General features: G+C 37.8%; 1 protein-coding gene across 4 annotated transcripts in view; it reads left to right on the top strand.

The window, feature by feature from the left end:
• The window catches only part of LOC150100307 (uncharacterized), a 495,437-nt gene that overhangs the window by 117,132 nt on the left and 359,429 nt on the right, over positions 1–18,876 (top strand). For all 4 annotated transcript variants that reach the window (XM_090402566.1, XM_090402565.1, XM_090402567.1 and 1 more), the window contains exon 7: positions 4,247–4,341. In XM_090402566.1, the coding sequence (XP_090258692.1) occupies positions 4,247–4,341 (95 nt within the window). The remainder of the gene's footprint in view (positions 1–4,246; positions 4,342–18,876) is intronic.

Below are 18,876 nucleotides of genomic sequence, written 5' to 3'. Positions count from 1 at the left end.
CCTCTCAAACCTTCTATCTGGCTAAGATATGTAGATGATGTGTTCTCTATTTGGCCTCATAGCCCAGACATATTAGACTCCTTCCTCAGTCACCTCAACAGCCTACATACAAGAATCCAGTTTACGAAGGGAAAGAACAATTGTTTACCCTTCCTTAGACACCTTAGTTACTCTCCTTCCTAATGGTACACTTTCCTTCACTGTATATAGAAAACCTATACACACACTCAGATACATTCACAAACTCTCACCACCACCCTGCTCAACAATATGGCATTATTAAAACTCTAACCAAGAGAGCCCACAATCTTTGTTCCAACTGAGCTTGACCATATACACAACACTTTCCTCTCCAATGGCTACAGCGATCACAGTATCAAAAAAATAATCAGTTCCTTCCCCATTCCCCGGTCTTCTCTTCAGAAAGAGTTTAGAAATGCCATCACCATACCCTACATCCGTGGCACATGGGAAAAAATAGCCAAGATTTTAAAAAAGTACATCCTACACACACACACACAGCATTTAAGCCCTACTGCAAACTTGCTACCATTATTCATTCTACAAAAGATCAACTCCCTCCTCTCTCAGTGCCTGGAGTTTATAAATACTCTGTTCCTGTAAGTTGGCGTACTTTGTACAGACAGGCAGATCAACAACCATCTGCCTGCAAGTCATACATCTTGGATACAACCCATTGGATCTCATGGAAAAAAACCACCATGCTCCACCTCAGCAAATTCAAAAAAAGAGAGGCTATTTTTAGAATGAGTAGCAGCTCTCAGAAATCAACCAAATCTTAATATATTATGTTGGAGGTTTAATGGATTTTTTACAACACTCAAAAAGAATTAAAATAGAATTTAATACTTCCTATATTTCGTCCTAGTCATTAGGACATCTACGGGGATTACAAAAACAATTAATGTAACATGCACACAAAACTTACAATACTAAGCCCAATCACGTGGGTGACACTAAAAACTAGCAAATACAATTCCTTCACTCTCTCTCTCTCTTTGTTTAAAAACATAAGCAACACTTGGTGAACATCGATGCAGTCATCTTGAAACTTATCAAACTAGCTTCTTATCTTCTTCCTCTTTTTGTTTATCTATCTGTTCTTTGGAATAGCCTTCTTAATATTTTTTCAAAGGACTGCAACCTTTGGCTATTCAAGAACTACATCAACAGATTCCTTCTGTTTCCCTAATAACTTGCTACACAGAGCACTGTTTTGTAGCAGTTTTCTTACTTTTGATTTGTCATATTAATATTAAATAAATAAATTAAAAAAAAAATCAAATGTCTATGTGCTTTATGCCAAAGTCATGTTTCTGTTCCAGTGTACTAACTCTTCACTTCTACTTGGAATGTATGTTATTATGGTTAGCGAACAAAGTAATTATAATCTTCTTTATTGCGTGTTGTTATTGTTAGCTATGGATGATATCTGTTTTAATTTACTTAATTAGCTTATTATTAATTAAATTAATAAGCTAATTTATAGAAACAGCATTATGTTTTGTTAGTTGACTGTCATCTTACAACCATGTTGTATGAAGTCTGTTTGACTTTAGATGAAACCTCAGCCAGAATTGCCATTAAAGTAAGTAGGGGATAGTATGCATAAGCAAATAGAAGAAATGAGTGGAAGGAGGGTAATTATTATGGATGATTTCAATTATGGTAACATTGACTGGAAAGAGGAGAGGGCACATAGGAGGAAGGAATTGAATTTTATGCGGTTATTAAGGGACAACTATCTACGGCAACATGTAGTGGAAAATACCAGGGGGCAGAGAGTGCTGGACCTAGTAATTGCAACTGAGAATGTGGCTGTAACGAACATGACCATGTTGCCACCAATTGGTGAGAGTGACCATAAGGTCATGACTTGGGAGGTGGCTAAAGGAGTCGAATTTACAATTAAGACAGGGTACATGTGGAATTACCAGGCTGGTAAGTATGACAAGCTTAGGTGTGTGCTTGGCTCAATGCCATGGCATGTGAAACTGCAAGGGCTGGATGTTGATAGTGCATGGGAGGTGGTTAAGAACTGTTTGCAGGAGGCAATGGTTGACTGTATACCAAGAGTCCGAATAATAAATCAAGTAGGGGTTAAATGGATGAATAACACTATTAAGCTTGAGCTGCAAAAAAAAGAAACAATTGTGGAGGGAATTTAAGGAGAAGGGTGACCATCAGGTGCAGGAACAGTATAAAGCTCAGGCCAGGATGGTAACAAGGGTGGTAAGAAAAGCAAAAGCAGATTACGAAAGGAAATTGGCCACGCAGGCTAAAGAGAATCCCAAACAGTTTTTTCAATATGTTGCAAGTGAAAGGAAAAATGCTCATGGTAGAATGATCTTAAAAAATGCTGAGGGTAGGGAGGTAACCAGATCAGTCGATATTGTGGAATTACTGAGCGAGCACTTTGCAAGAGTATATCATCCAGGTGGTGACTTTGCAGGAATGGAAGAACCAACAGCTTATACTGGAATTGTGATGAATGAAGTAGAGGTAACTAGTCTATTACAGAACCTCAATGTCAATACATCTGTGGGATTGGATGGTATACCAGCTCGTGCCGTACGTGAAGCAGCCAAAGAATTGTCAGTGCCCTTGACCATTTTGTTTAATTTGAGCCTCAGGACTGGGTCAGTCCCAACGGGGGTGGAAAGAGGGGAAAATAGTTCCAGTGCACAAAGGTGGTTCCAAGGCTGCTGTTGAAAATTACTGGCCAATCAGCATAACAGGAATCATTATCAAGGTCTTAGAGAAAATAGTCAAGAGGAAAATACAAGATTGGATAGAAGAAAATGGGATACTGTATCGGGGACAGCATGGTTTTGTGAAGGGTAGGTCATGCCTCAGTAACTTGCTCACGTATTATAACACAGTGACGGCTGAACTGGATAAGGGTAATGGGTTTACGGTGATTCTACTGGACCTTGCTAAGGCCTTTGACAGGATACCACATGGAATTCTAATCAGTAAATTGCAGCATATGGGAATGGACATAAGGTTGGTGAGATGGATAGGAGGGTGGTTGACGGAGAGATATCAGAGAGTGATTTACTCAGGAGTAGAGTCCACAAGACGGCCTGTGACTAGTGGTGTGCCACAAGGATCTGTTCTTGGACCACTGCTGTTTAATTTGTTCATAAATGATATAGGAAAGGATCTGAGAGGTACAGTTCATTTGTTTGCGGATGATGCAAAGTTGGGTAGGGCAATAGTGAATGCAGATGACGTCAAAATTTTGCAGGATGATTTGGATAGATTGGAGGTCTGGGCTAAGGAGAATGGATGTCAATTTAATGTGGCAAAATGTAAGGTTATGCATTTTGGGGTGAAAAGATTGGCGGCAGTTTACTGCATTGGTGGAACCATGCTCCAGGAAATTGATGAGGCACGAGATTTAGGAGTGTTGGTGGATAAGGAATTGAAATTTAGGGGACACATTGCAAAAGTGGCCAAATCAGCTCATCAAATCACTTGGCTGCTGAAGAATACGTTGACAAGCAGGTTATTGTTCCTCTCTATCGAGCCTTGATAAGACCCCATCTCGACTACTGTGCTCAGATTTGGTCACCTAGGTTTCTTCTTGATGGGGAGGAGGTGGAGATAATCCAGAGGCGAGTGACCAAGATGATAGCAGGTCTGTGGAATGAACCGTATGAGAACAGGTTGAGGATTTGTGAGTTGCAAAAATTGGTTGATAGGCGGAGGAGGGGAGATATGATTGAGACATTCAAATTACTGAAGGGTTTCTATAAAATTAATTCAGAAGATATTTTTGAGAACAGGGCTGGTTGTGGGAGGACTAGGGGACATCCATGAAAACTGGGCAAAAGTGTGCTTAGTAAAGGTGTTAGAGCTGGGTTCTTTACTTTTAGAGTAGTGAATGAGTGGAATGCGCTCCCTGAGTCTGTGGTGGATGCTGTGACAGTGAATGATTTTAAGGCGCGGTATGATAGATACTGTATGAATGTCGAATAGTTGTGATGAATATGATTTGGGGCCTCCCTCGATGAGTCTAATGACTCCCTGGAGTTGCCCGTAATAATAGTAATAATAATAATATTGGCTCATGTGACCAGATTCTGTATTTTAAGAGAGTAAGCAATGATTATTGATGTTAATTTTCACTAATGAGACATTATTTCCAAAGTTAGATATTAAAATTAATTTTTTTTTAAAAACATTACTTTCTACTATTCATCCACTGACTTACTTATAGGTCTGAACATAGAAGAAATTCTGCTTAAAGATTTGAAAGTAATAACTAATAACACAGTGAATATAGCAATTCCTTCTGTTCCAGTTTTACTAGAAGTAAGTAATTTTTGTGTAATTACTTTAAGTTATTATTAACTAAGGTGCCATCAGTAATTTCTCCAGTTTGTTTTATTCTTTCAAAACAAGCAAGCTTGTGAACACATGCAACTAATAGACAATAGATGGGATTTATGGGCTTAGTTGACTTGTAATACTAAGAACTTCTGTATTTAACGTTGGTTTCATCATACTTTGGCTCATGTTACCTCCCATTCTTGTGTACTAATGTTTTTGATTAGGCTGATTACTCTTGTGACCTGGGTTAGTTTATCTTAGCCATATTGTTTCTGACTAAGATTTAAGATGAAGTAAGATGTTTTCATCTGAGCCAGAGGTAATGAGCTGTTTCGCTGTGGTGTAGATACCATCTCTGACATGTCATTTCTGCTTTTGAATATTAGGCACAGGAAATTAGTCTATTCTCATTATAGGGCCTGTTCATTTTCATTAACCTTTATATGTTCTGAGTGCAAACTTCTTGGACTAACACACCCAAGAGCATATCAAGTTCTTTTTTCAGCAATTTGGCCTGCTACAGATACAGAAAGATCTGTTAACATCCACCTTTAAGAACATAAAAATGCCAATCTGGTTGGCCAAGAGGTTAGTGTATCTACTCGCCATCTAACAGGATGCAAGTTTGAATACCATTGTGGGCATGAATTTTTTGTGCATGTCTGCAGATGGTAGATAAATTTCATTTATGAGAGACCACCACTGTTTTCATTGGGACCGTGAAATAGTGTGAAAAATTTCCATATTTGATTTCTTGAGCAGGATTTTCTGATTATCCTTAACCCTTAAGGCCTCAGTATTAAAACTAGTGTAATATAGGTTTTACAGGTTTTTCCTCACTGCAGCTCACGTAATAAAATGTTACATTGCTGTTATTATGGCAAGTCGGGACTGGCACACCATACTTTGAATTCCCCTTCACACAGGATCAAATAGACGACTGCAGTGCTGCAAAAAAAAAAAAAGTTCAAGTTTTAATACTGTTTTTCAGTGTCGCCTACGAAGTATACTTACTCCCTGATCTCATATGGCAGCAATAATTTACTAAAAAAAATTGAGTGCTGTTTTAAGACCACTTCTAACAATCTGTGAATGAACTTCCTTTTTGTTTGGTCCTGGACAGCACCATGACAGGACATTACCTTTTCATTTACAATTCAAATTTCTTACCTAACTATCTGATTTGGTGCACTCTGCATACAGTGACATATTTTTGTGCTCTGGAAATGCTGGTTTGAAATCCAATGAAATATTAGCAGCTTAGTAATTAGCATGATTTCTTTTGGTGTTGTGTTGTGTTCATAGTGTTAACCATAAAATCCCAACACCTACGCCTTTCAGTACACTGAGATGACAGCTAACAGCACCAACTAGTTTCAATTAATATTTAAAACCTTTTTTTCTTAATTAGTTGAGAAGAGACAGTATTATAGATTCCTTAATATATGAAAAGTAAAATATATATTTAACACTGTTTTTTCTTTATATATGTCAGAAAATATCTGCATTGGATTTACTTGTTTTTACATTGTTTTAATTAGTATGAAATATACTTCTGGTATAAGTGCATTATTTCTGAATATGTCATCCAGTGTAGTTTTGAATATACTAAATTCAGCAGTGAACATGGTTTGTATTGTGTCACAACCAAAATATATTGTGATTTTTATAAGTGATATATACAATATCACTTATAAAATCACAATACATTCTGGTGACAATTACTGTGACAATATAGTAATCCACAGTGATCCAACTGCAGTGGGATATCAGTTTCTCAGTCAGATAATTAAAGGGTGAGTTGCATGAAGCTAGTTACATAGTGCTCTATCAGAAATTGGTTAATACACTAATCCATTCAAGTATTGACTAATTGAAGGTTCAGTTATTTGAAGGCTGGATAATTGAAAGATTACTGTAATTTTATATTCTATGGAAGTTCAGTATATTGTCACATCTACCCCTATTGCTTACTCAGGGGTTTCTTATTCATATGAGAAACTAATAGCTGAGAGGTTATTGTCAGTAATGCTAACATAGCTTTTCATCGTGATATTTATCAGGTTCTTAGAAAAAAAAAAGAAGGAAAAAAAAATTAAATGTGAACATATGCACTATAGATATGCAGTATATTAGCCAATAATTTGAAATAACATATTGCGTATGTTATTTCAAATGTCAGCTTGTCTTGCATTGCTTAACAGTGATGTTAGAGTAGTTGGTTCCAAAGTATTGGAGGATCTGTTCATTAATTTCAAAATTAGACACTTTCCAAATAACTTCGAAAATTTTCTTCTAAATATGGCATTGTAACTGTAGACTAGTTCATTTAATGGTTGATGGATGTCATCACATTTTTCAACCATTCATTGAACAACGAATGACCAGTGTATTTAAAATTTATTATTCAGTGCATTTGAGACACATTATGATTCTCTCTCTTGAATTTCACGTTAGCAAATTAAACCTGCGTAAGGTCTGCCTTAGATAAGTCCGAAATTCTAGAAATTTAGTTTTTTTTTGGAAAGGATTACTCATTGAGTAGACCACAGATTTTATGTTAGCCATAGTAATCTTTTTAACAGGCTGATGCAAGTGGAAATTCTACTGATGTAGAGCAATGAAGTATCTGTATCTATACTTGTGTTTAAATTTGATAGGTTTTATATATATAATAATAACTTATATAGGCTACTTTTAGAGTAGGTATTAGGATGACTTGATTATATACCAGTCTGGTTGACCAAATGGATCGTGTACTCTTCTCCAAGAGGTGGTGGGTTTGAATCCCATCATGGATATGGATGTTTGCAAAGAAGAGTTTCCAGATTATCTAACCCTTTGTCCATGGATACTATACTATAGTACAATGTAAATCCTGAAAGACTTGCAGCCTTTCATAGGGATTCACATTAACAAATATATAAAAAGTCAAGTTCTTTTAGTTCTCTCTCAATAATAGTACTCTTTTAGAAGTCTTAAAACACCAACAAACTAAAAAATTAATTTATTGAAACTTACTAGTATTTTGCCTCTATTTTTAGTTGGTGTTTACCAGATTCCTTGTGAATGTAATTTGACATATTTTGGGCAGATAGGCCATTTTTAGAGCACAAATAATAACAGTGACAAGTACAGGCACTCAACTAAAGTATTGAATTCAGATATAACTGAAACATGAATAATGTCCTAACAAGGTGCCCTTTCTGGAAAAAAGAATTACTGAACATCAGTATTACATAGAATATGCAAAACCTCAAAAGTCTGTTCTGGCACAGCATAGTATTGGCACTAAACACAGTATCTGGTAGGATGAAACTCATCTTCTTCATAGAAGCAGTTTTAAATGTGAACACCTTTTCAAATAAAGTTGTGAAGCCCTTTTACATTGTCCTAACCTGAATCAGAATGATCGTCTCTCTCTCACAAAAGTTTGGGAGATTCTCATTGTATGTAAACTACAAATATTAATTTTGATTTCTAGCTTGTGGCAACCATTTTTAATTAATAAACCAATTGTTGTATGTACCTTGTATTCTTGTTCTTTGATTTGCTTGTTTCTGCACACTGATGATGTACTCTTATTTTCAGTACACAATATTTGTACTTTTATTCAAGTTTATTAGTGTGGTTTGCACATGGGGAAATGCAATAAACCTGCATTTCCCCACATGCCCTTGAGGGTACAGAGGTCTGACATATGCCAGTTTACAGGCCGAAGTTTATGCTGTGAGAATGGCCAGTCCTTAGCAGAGTGCTAACAGCATTGAACCCCTTTCAACTACTAACTGCACTCAGACTTGCTTAACTTCTTGCATGAGCTATTAGTAGCAGGGAGACTACCAATCGACCAACCTTTGCTGGCTTATTAGTCTGGTTATCATGTAATTTTGTTGTTTGTCATATCTTCATTAACCATTACTCTTGCATCTAGTATGGTTCTGCTATTGCTTTATTTTTCAAGCATATGTCATAAGTGAGAATTTTGAACATCCTTTACCTGTTAATTGAATCAACAGTTTTTGATAAATCTATGAAGTTTGACATTAAACAAAGTTTTTTTTTTCCCCTCTTGCTCCCTCCTACTAGCCTTTCAAGGTAGTGAATGTGTTTGACAGTGCTTCTGATTTTCAATAAACCTGCATAATTTTTGAGCAGAAGAGATGTATATGGTTCAAATAGGTTTGTCAGCATTCTGCTACAGATTCTTAATGTGATTCTTGTGTACTTTTCTGAATAGCTTAGATTGTCTTTTTTTGGGGAGGAGTGGCTTGGTATTAGTATTATTAAGCCTTCTCCCCATTGAGTGATTGAATGTGGGGTGTAGCTAGAGCTCTATTGCAGATAATTAGTAGTTTTGAAAGCTCCTTTACTTCATGTTTATAGTACCCTTTGCTGATATATCATCCATTCTAAGTACTCTCTCATTCTTTTGAGTTTTTAGTGCAGTTTCAAATTCTTGTATTGTAATATTGTTACACATAATGGGAAGTTCTCTTTGGATTATTATATCTGGCAAAGCATATGAAGTGAAGTTCACTAATGAATTGTCCAACAGTTTTTGAAGGAGTTTTTCCACGCTAAGAATTCATTTTTATCTTTCAATATCTTGTTGTTTTTACCTTTGATGCTTAGAGTTTCCTTCTTTTGGTGCATAAGGCATCAGTTACTACACTCTCTGTCTAAAAAGAAACCGAACTTTTGATAGAAAATAAAACACAGGCCAATTATATCTGGCAAAGCATATGATTGGTTCAAATCATTTATTTCAATCAACATACTCTCCCTCAGCTTCAGTACAGTGTTTGGCATGGTCAATTAATTCATTAAATGAGTTTTTTACATCAGTTTTTGGGATACTGTTGAGGGTCGTGGTTATTGCCGCTTGAACATTTTCACTGGTGTCGTATCGCTTTCCTTTCATCAGCAAATGAAGTTGAGGGAAGAGAAAGAAGTCACAGGGTGCTAAATCAAGTGAATATGGCAAGTGATCCAACACACAAACTTGGTTTTTGCTCAAAAACTGTCTCGCAATGTTCGAATGATGAGATGGTGCATTATTGTGCAAAAGCAACCAGTTGCCTGCATCACGATATTCATGCCGTACGCGATGAATTCTCGCTATCAATCGCTTCAAAACTTCGAGATAAAACTCGCCATTGACCGTTTGGCCAGGCGGAACAAATTCTTTGTAGATAATTCCCTTGGAATTGCAGAAGCATATCAGCATTGTCTTTACTTTTGACTTCTCCAAGCAACTTTTTTTCGGATGCCTCTCTTCTGGTGGTCTCCACTCAGCACTCTGGCACTTTGTTTCGGGCTCACTCTCAAAACACCATGTTTTGTCACCAGTAATGATCGTTTCAAGGAAGTTCGAGTCCATACGAGGTTTTAATGAGGTCTTTGCAGTGTTCAATTCGATACATTTTTTGGTTGGTGGCATCTTGTGGGGAAAAAATCGCAAATTCAATTACAAAGGCCCAAACTCTCTGTCAAAATGTTGTGTACAATTAATTTTGGAATCCCCAATTCATCTTCAGTCAATCTCACGGACAATTTTGAGTTTTCTTTGATGAAATCACGCACTTTTTTTTTGAATGTTAACTTTGCTCGGTCCAGTTTTTGGAAGTTACGAAAAGCTTCGCTCAGTCCAGTTTTTGAAACGACCCGGCTTTTCGTCATCCTCAAGCGTCTCATGACCACTTTGAAATTGCTAAAACCACTCATAAACTTGAATACAGGATAAGCATTCAGCACTGTGAATTTGATGTGTTTTGGTAAAACGTTGACCAAGTTTAACACAAAAGTCAATCGCAACTCTGTTTGAAACTAGTTTCCCGACCATTCGTCAAAACACACTATAACAAGTGTCACTCTTGGCACTGTAACGCACCTTCTAATGAAACAAATGTCACAAACAGTTGACACAACACTAATGAAGGTTGCCACTTTTGACAACAAAAGATACAACAGATGGTGCCACTAGTTTCTTCTATTTTTGAAAAGTTCGGTTTCTTTTTGGACAGAGGGTGTAAATACATTTTCCCTGGTTTCATGCATATTCTGATATAGTTGTAATTTCTGACAGATAGTCTAGATGTAGTTTTCGTTGTCATTTGAAAGGGTCTTGTATACTGATCATTTAGCTGATCAAGTATATGTATTATTATTATTATTTAGGCCTCCAAGGAGTCAAAAGACTCATCTCAGGAGGTCCTTCCTAGGAAACACAAATCTATCAAGACTCAACGTGGGAGGTCCCTCCCAGGAAACACAGTCTATTGTTGTGTCAGAAATAACTGGCCTACTATCAGTCAGCCATTTGTTTCAGACCCAACATGAGAAAATAGTGACTTACGGTAAAAACATGCTTATACTCTCAAGAGTAGGGGTAATGAAGTAATAAATAAATTGTAATCAAAAGGTATATCATCTTAATGATATTGCTGTAAAGTAGTCCAAATACTATTTTAGAATCATGCCCAATATGGGAAAATTTGTTGAACAAATCAGAGTCGTATGTTAACCAGTCAACGGAAGGGTCAGATGACTACGTAAGAGTCCACACTGACACAGCAGAAAACCTGTATAGTCATCCGGTAACCCCTACCGTAACAGTTCTGTCAAGATAGGCTTCGAGAAAAGGATATGACATCATCGATACCTGACTAATCAGAGATAGCGAAGTGAGTGATGAAGGCAGTGAGAGAGGGCACTCGCGGATGAGATATAAGGAGCGGCGCACACTTTAAACGCTCACTTGTTCCTGCAATTTTTTTTCCCGTGTTCCTGTTCAAAGGCCGTGAGGGCTGAGGAAGCTTGTTCCCGGCATCCAGCAACTTTCCACATTGCTGTGGGACCCAATGTGCACAAGACGTCCGACAGAAAATTGGGAGACCAGCAGACAGAGCCATTGGTGAATTTGCCGCCAATGTGAGGATAGCGAAGGGCATCCTTCTAGAAGAAAGGAAAGAGATAGACAGCAAACTGACAAGGGAATCTTGCCACATCCGAGGAAAACCCGGAACTGAAGTTAAGGAACCACTTCACTAAAATAGCTGGTAAGGTGCATATCTTTTACCTTATATATATCAAGTATTGTAGAACCAGAGGAAACGAAAAGAAGAAGTTTAAGCATAACCTTGCTCGACCCATCTAAGTGATCCGTTTTTTGGACTAATCGTTTGTGATAAGACCTTCCATTGGTAGTTTAGACTTCTGTGTAAGAGAGACACTTTAGTAGGACAGTTTATGAAATGATTCATTATATGTGATAAATGTGTGAAGGCACTGTTCTTTATATTGAGCTTATAACTTGCATAAATTTTACAGCAAAGAGTTTTTAACTAAGATAGTAATTTTTAAATTGAGTTAAGGAAAATGCATTTTGCTAACGTATTGTCTAGGAATAGCATAACCACTAGAGTATCACTTAATTCCAATGCAAAGTACAGAAATAAGATTGATTAACTGATGCTCTTGGAATATAATCATATGTGCCAGTGTGATGAGAAATATGTCAGAGTGATTTTAACACTTAGAATAATCGAGTGAGTTTATTACAGTAGCATGAGTGTTTGTGCATGAACTTGTTTTTTATATTGTTATTACATGATTTCTGTATACGACCTTTAGTTAGATTAAATGTATTCTTTTAAATCAAAGCTTGTAAGTTCTTGTGTTTGAGACTGAATTACCACTTAGAAAAGTTCGGACCCGTGTAAGTGGGGGACATTTTATGCAAGGTAGTAAGGGGAGCCATGACTGCACACCACGTGATCCCTATGCTCAATTAAATTGTCGAGATATTTAGTAGAGTGAACCTTAGTATCAGAAACTAGTTACTGACTGGTGCAGTCGATCCTAAATAATTTGTCAGGAACTGATTTCTGGTACATGTAACTTAAGATATAAAAGTAAAGCATAGTAAGAAAAAGAAAATTAACAAAACATAGAAAAGGGAAAACGATAATAAAAGGAGGGACTACCGACGTTACACTATCATACCACTCCTTACACTCATTCACCGTTCTTGCTCTCACCACTCTATCAGGCAATGCATTCCACGGTTCAACCACCCTCCATGCAAAGAACCCACTCCTCACCCTCTTATTCACAGTTTCCTTTCATAACTTCCAGGGATGGCCCCTTGTCATCACTCCTTCCCGCTGTTCAACCAAGCGAAAGAACTCCCCAGCGTCAACCCTGTAACTACCTCTCAACAGTTTAAAAGTCTCAATCATATTGCCTCTCTTTCTATCCACCAAATTCTGCAGTCCACATTCCTTCAGCCGATCCTCATAACTAACATTGTACAGTACTGAAACTGTCTTTGTTATCCACCTCTGTACCTTTTCCACAGTTAATTTATCCCCTTCAAATCCTGAGGACCAAATCTGAGAACAATAGTCCAAGTGTGGTCTGATCAGGGTCTTATACAACGGAATGATAACTTTTTTATCTTTGCAGGTCAGCATCCTTCTCATTATTGCAGCAATCCTTTGTGTTACCTTCACCACCTTTGCAATATGTCCCTCGAATTTCAGGTTTCTATCAATCATCAACCCCAGATCTCTTGTTCCCCCTACTCCCTCCAGTATATCTCCTCCAATAGAGTATGCAGCACCTCATCGATGTGTCCCAAACCTCAAGACCTTACATTTTGCTGTATTAAACCGACACCCCCATTCATTCCCCCCCCATCCATCCAGCTTATTCAAATCCTCCTGCATAACTACCACATCTGCACTATTACTAATAATCCTTCCCAGCTTCACATCCGCAAACAGCTGAACATCCCCCTGCAATCCACTTAAAATGTCATTGATATAAAGGTTAAACAATATAGTCCCAGTACTGAGCCTTGTGGGATCCCACTTGTAACCCTCTGCCTCCTTGAAACTGCCCCACCATGCACAACTCGGATACCTATCGGACAGCCAGTCCTGAATCCAGTTGACCAACCTGACATCCAAACCCATGTGCTGCAACTTAAATATCAGCTTATCATGTGGCACCCTGTCAAATGCCTTTGCTAAATCCAAGAAAATGGCAGTATATGCCTTTCCCTCATCTATTGCTCTTGTAACTTTATTATAAAAGGCTAGCATATTACTAAAACAAGGGCACCCCCCCCCTCACAAATACACGTTGACTCTCCCAGATAACATCACCCTCATCTGCCCAATGTTGCATACGGTCCCTAACTAATTTCTCCAAGATCTTAACAACTACTGATGACACACAAACTGGCCTATAATTAGACACTTCCAGTCTGCTACTGCCCTTATGCAATGGCACTATCTTACCTTCCTTCCATTCCTTGGGCACCTTTCCTGTAGCCAGACTTTCATTGAAAATCTAGGTCAAAGGAGCTGTCAGTTCCTTAGCACATTCTCTCAAAACTCTTGGTGAAATACCATCCAGTCCCACAGCTTTACTGACATCCAGAGTACTTGGTATTTGGAACACGTTCTCCTCCTGCACCTAACCTAAACCTATAACCTGCCCTATCCCTGTAGTATTAAAATTTACTCCTCCAGGATGAAATACACCAATAAAGTGTTCATTGAACAATTCCACTATGTCCTCCGCATCAGTCACTCTATTCCCATTTTATTCCACAACGTCATTCTTCCACAATCATTCCCCCCTCCTACTGGCCACATAGCTAAAAATTCCCTAGGATTTTCTTTGGATCTTAGGGCCAATCTCTTCTCATATTCCAGTTTCGCCTTCTTTACCATACTAGTCACTCTCCCGGCCTGTGTCTTTTATTCTTCATGCATCTTCTCTCCACCTGTCTCCTTATATCTCTTCCATAGCCTCTTTTTCACATGCAGCTCCTGTTTAATATTGTTTGTCATCCACTTTACACCAAATTGTGTCCTCTTCTTCACTTGTGGAATACAGCTTCCTATTGCTGCTAACAAATATTCCTTCACAATTTCCCAAGCACCAATGATATCCCGGCCTTCCAATCCCCCCCCCCCCCCACGAAACTTCCCAAAGTCGATGTGTAAGACTTGTAATCACCTGCCTTATAATTCCACATATATTCCCCTCTCTTTGATACTCCATGTCTATTCCTCTTCCAAGTCAAAACCACATGGTCACTCTCCAACTGGTGGGAGAGATGTCATCTCACTTATTATCAGCTCTTCTGATGCTATGACCAAATCCAAAAACTCTTGGACCTCTTGTTCCCTGTATTACATGTTGCCTAAGATATTTTTACCTCAAGAATTCTAGAAATTCCATTCCCTTATTGCTACATGCATCTTCCTCTCCCTAATTTATATTGCTGTAGTGAAAATCCCCATAACAATCATTCTTCTTGCACTTTTCAAGCTCAACTGTCTAAACATCTCCTGGTCCCCATCTTCTATGCTCCTCGGTTTGTAGCAACACCCCCACTAAATATCCTCTTGCCTATCTCTACCTTACACCATACTTTCAAAATCATTATTGTCACTGCTTTCCAAAGCCTCCACTCTTAGAGGACATAAGTCGTCACTTATCATAAGCAGTACTCCACCACCACGTTTTCCCTTTCTATCCTGGCAAAAAATGCTGTACCTTGCTACTTCTATTCCTGTTATTATATCATCTTCTGTCAACCACGTCTCAGTGATCCCAATAATCTTTGGCCAGGCTGATGCTATCAGCGCCACCAACGTCTCTTGTGGGGAAAGTATCCTTTCCCACAAGAGACCACCCCTGCTACCATCCACCTTGGGCATTCTAGTTTTCCTGCAGTGACACACACACTGACTCATTCAGAACAGCAATCTCTTCAGATGCCTATGTCCTTCCTCATTCAATTGCAAGCGGTTTCTCGCATACAGTTCCTCTCTGTCCTCAAACGCTGTCCAAGCATCCACATATTCCAATCCTCTCTTCTGACACATTCTAGCTATTATGTTATTCAATATGACTGCTCTTCTGCTTAGCTCGTCACAATCATACCTAGGCAACACGCACACTATCTTTCCTCTCTGCATCTTCTTTCGCACTACCTCAAGCAAGAATCTCATATCTCTCACTGCCCAATTTACATTACCTCTCAAGTCATTTGTTCCTACCATCACAATCATCTCATCCACCCTTTCCACCCCTCTTAATTGCCATAGCCACACTTTCTATTGTTCCTCCTCACGCATCCTATCTTGCACACCACAGATCATTGAGGCACCGTACATTACACCTCCTATCATTCCCTCTCTCTTACTGTTTCCATTCTCTCTTCTGTCATTCCCATAACTCTCTCTTATTCCCTCTCTTCCATTTATCCTATTCATCCTGTTCTCTCCTCTTCCATCATTCCCACAACTCTCTCATTCCCTCTCTTCTACTGTTCCCATCCTCTCCTCTTCTATCATTCCCAAACCTCTCTCTCATTCCCTCTCTCCTACTGCTTCTATTCTCTCCTCTTCTATCATTCCCCAAACTTTCTCTCACTCCTACTCTGATTTGCCTTGCCCGCATCGCTTCCATTCTCCTAATCTCATCTTTCATACTTCTCATCTCGTTCGCAAGATATTCCACCTCCTCTTTCAGCTCATCTATCCCTTTCTGCAATTTAGTCACTCTTACTCACCATTCTTTTACCCAATCAAAACCATCTCCATGAACTTCACAGTCATTCAAGCCTTCCACACTCCCAACTCTTATTTTCTCATTCATACTTCGCTCGTCATTCTCTCCTATCACACTACTCATCTCCTGTTCATCATTCTCTCCTATCACACTACTTGTCTACCAACATTCATTTCCCGTCCCTGAAGCAACTAGGTCAGTTATCGATATATCCAATTCATTAATTTCCTCCCACTGTCTGCATTTTGCGCATATACGCACTCCCTCTTCTTTTACTTGCCACATATCCAATTCCTGGGAAGCATACATGCCGCAATCACTGCATGCCACAAAGTCCTTTATTATATTACATATAATAAAGTTCTTAAATGGCAGAGGACTCGGTGATATGCCAATTACGATTGCAGTTGCGTCGTTCATCATTCCTTACTGCCAAGTACGTAACTAATAAACTAATCGCCAAAAAAAATATATGAGCACTGTATCACAGATATATACATAAATAAATAAATGCTAAATATAAACATATATATATTCCTCTAACTACATAAACATATATGTAGTTAGAGGAATACAGGGATCAAGAGGATGGATGTATGATCTACATAATCACTTAGCTGATTATGTCTATCATCCTCTTCTTCCTGCTCATCTATTTCCTTTGAGAGTATGTGAAGTCTTGGTGACTAGAGGTTTTTGCTGCTACATTCATGAATGGAATGTGCAATATAAGTGAAGCTCTGGGATGATTCTGCAGGCATTGTATCTTCTGCTAGTTTATTTTGTAATGCTTCTTTATACTGGATTTGTATAAAGAATCAGGTCATTCTAATAGTTATTTGCTATTCTTGTTTTAGATTTAAAAGCATTGAGATGAAATTTTATATGTGCACTTACTATTTTGCAATTTTGAGCTGAACTCACCCATTTTCCATTGATTAAAATGGGATCTATTTGTGATTTGGGAACAGATGTTCATCCATCAATTTTCTCTTATAGGTTTGTGTAGAAATGTGCTCTAAGTTGACAAGGCTGTGATTGTTGCATAGTTCATTAAGAAAATGTCTATAATTTTTTCTATAGTGGTATGTGAAAAGGCCTAAATTTTTTGTAATTGATGAAACATCTGATCCTGTTTATAAATTAAAATCTTTGCCTATGATGTGGAGACTGTGTTAGGATAGATACTGCAAAGATAGTCTAAGAGTTGATTATAAAAAACATTCTAGGAGTTTTTATCTGAAGCCTCAGTGGGAGTATAGATACAAGTTATAATTGATTTTAGGTTTGAGTTTAAAGTGTCCATTCTATCAGCGATTTTGGAGGTGAGATGTAACTATAGATCCTTTTGTTGACCAGAACTCAGTTCCCCCCCCCCCCCCCCCCCCACACACACCTGCGTTCTTGGATGCAGACTTCAACAGGGCTTGTTGCCTCTGCTCCAGTGCAAAGTACTTTCCACATTTTAAAAGAATATGAACATTTTAAGTGGATGTAATGAGTGAGTTTCTCCAGAGCTGATGTTTTCAGTATTTACTGTTCCTGCCTTCCCTTGTGTCCTCTCCTGAAAGCTACACCTGCCGGGCTTCATCACTTTTCCTTGAGAAAAGGAATGAAGGTTGTATTACAGGATTTTTCTGTATTTCTTGTTCCTTTATAAACAGTAAAAAAATCTATATATTGTGTGATTAGTCCTAACATGCTTCACCAGCCACATTAGCATACTGAGTATACCCAGGAGGCATTAACGTGCTCTCCTTCCTCCTAGTAAAATATCATCATCAAATTCCTGACGTTTACTCTCACGGAGTGTACAGGATATCTTCATTACTAACTTCCTATCAACAATTTTTCTCCGAATTAATCTGTTATATGTCAAGACTCCAATATTATCAATTTTTACTGTATCAATCCATCTAGATCTTGGTCTTCTGGGTATTTTTCCTATCATCCTGGCAAAGGATACTTGTTTTGCTAACCTTACCACTTCCATTCTGTTAAAGTGACCATACTATCTGAGATTAGCTTTAACACATTCCTGAATACTAACAATGCCAAGTTCTTTCCTAATATCCTCATTTTTAATGATACCAGTATTGATGCTTTTTGTCCCCCCCCCCAAATCTTTCTCAGAACTCTCTTATATTTCTTGTCTCTAGTTTTTGATTAAGTATATAATTTCTAACCCAGTTCTCAGATCCATACCAGCTTTGCTAATTCTGTTGTCTATTTCCATATTTAATTTGCCATCTTACTGAAAATTGTGCCTAAAATAGTTGAAATGTTTCACTTCTTTAGATTTTTCATTCAGGGTGCAGTTGATGTTTTTAATGTTTCTGCCGATTTTTATTATCTTTGTGTTTTTTTTTTATCGCTGATTGTTATACCAAATTTCTTATGGTACTTATTCAGTATAGCCAGGGAATCTTGCAGACACATTGGATTTATTTAGAAGTATAATCTTATTTAGTACCACTTTCTTTCATAATGTAATCCTTATAGGTGATGAATAACAGTGGAGATAATGCACATCCTTGGCTCACACCTGATTTGATATGAAACCATCTTCCTATACTTCACTTATAATTACTGACTTAAAACTGAAATAAAGACTAGGTATTTCTTGATATAATGACCCATTTACACTATATAACTGTATAGTGTAAATGGGTCAAGATTACTTTTTAAGAATGATAATTCTTAGAAAGTAAGTAAACTCTTGGCATACTGTTTTCTTTTCCTTGACTGCCTCTCTTTTTTATGTGTTCATAAGCCAGAGAGTTATGAACACATAACTCTCTGGCTAAATCAGCCAATGTTTTCTTCAGGGTTTGTCACCAGATCTCCAAGGTTTGATTATTGTTTTCAAACTTTCATTTTTTATTGAATAATGTTTATATATTTTGGTCTACAGTTCAC

Source organism: Typopeltis vanoorti, chromosome 13 (genome assembly GCF_054136105.1).
Source record: "Typopeltis vanoorti isolate ZY-2024b chromosome 13, IOZ_Tvanoo_1.0, whole genome shotgun sequence".
Lineage (NCBI taxonomy): Eukaryota > Metazoa > Arthropoda > Arachnida > Uropygi > Thelyphonidae > Typopeltis > Typopeltis vanoorti.
The sequence above is the reverse complement of the archived record's forward strand: the minus strand, read 5'-3'. Positions and strand labels throughout refer to the sequence as shown.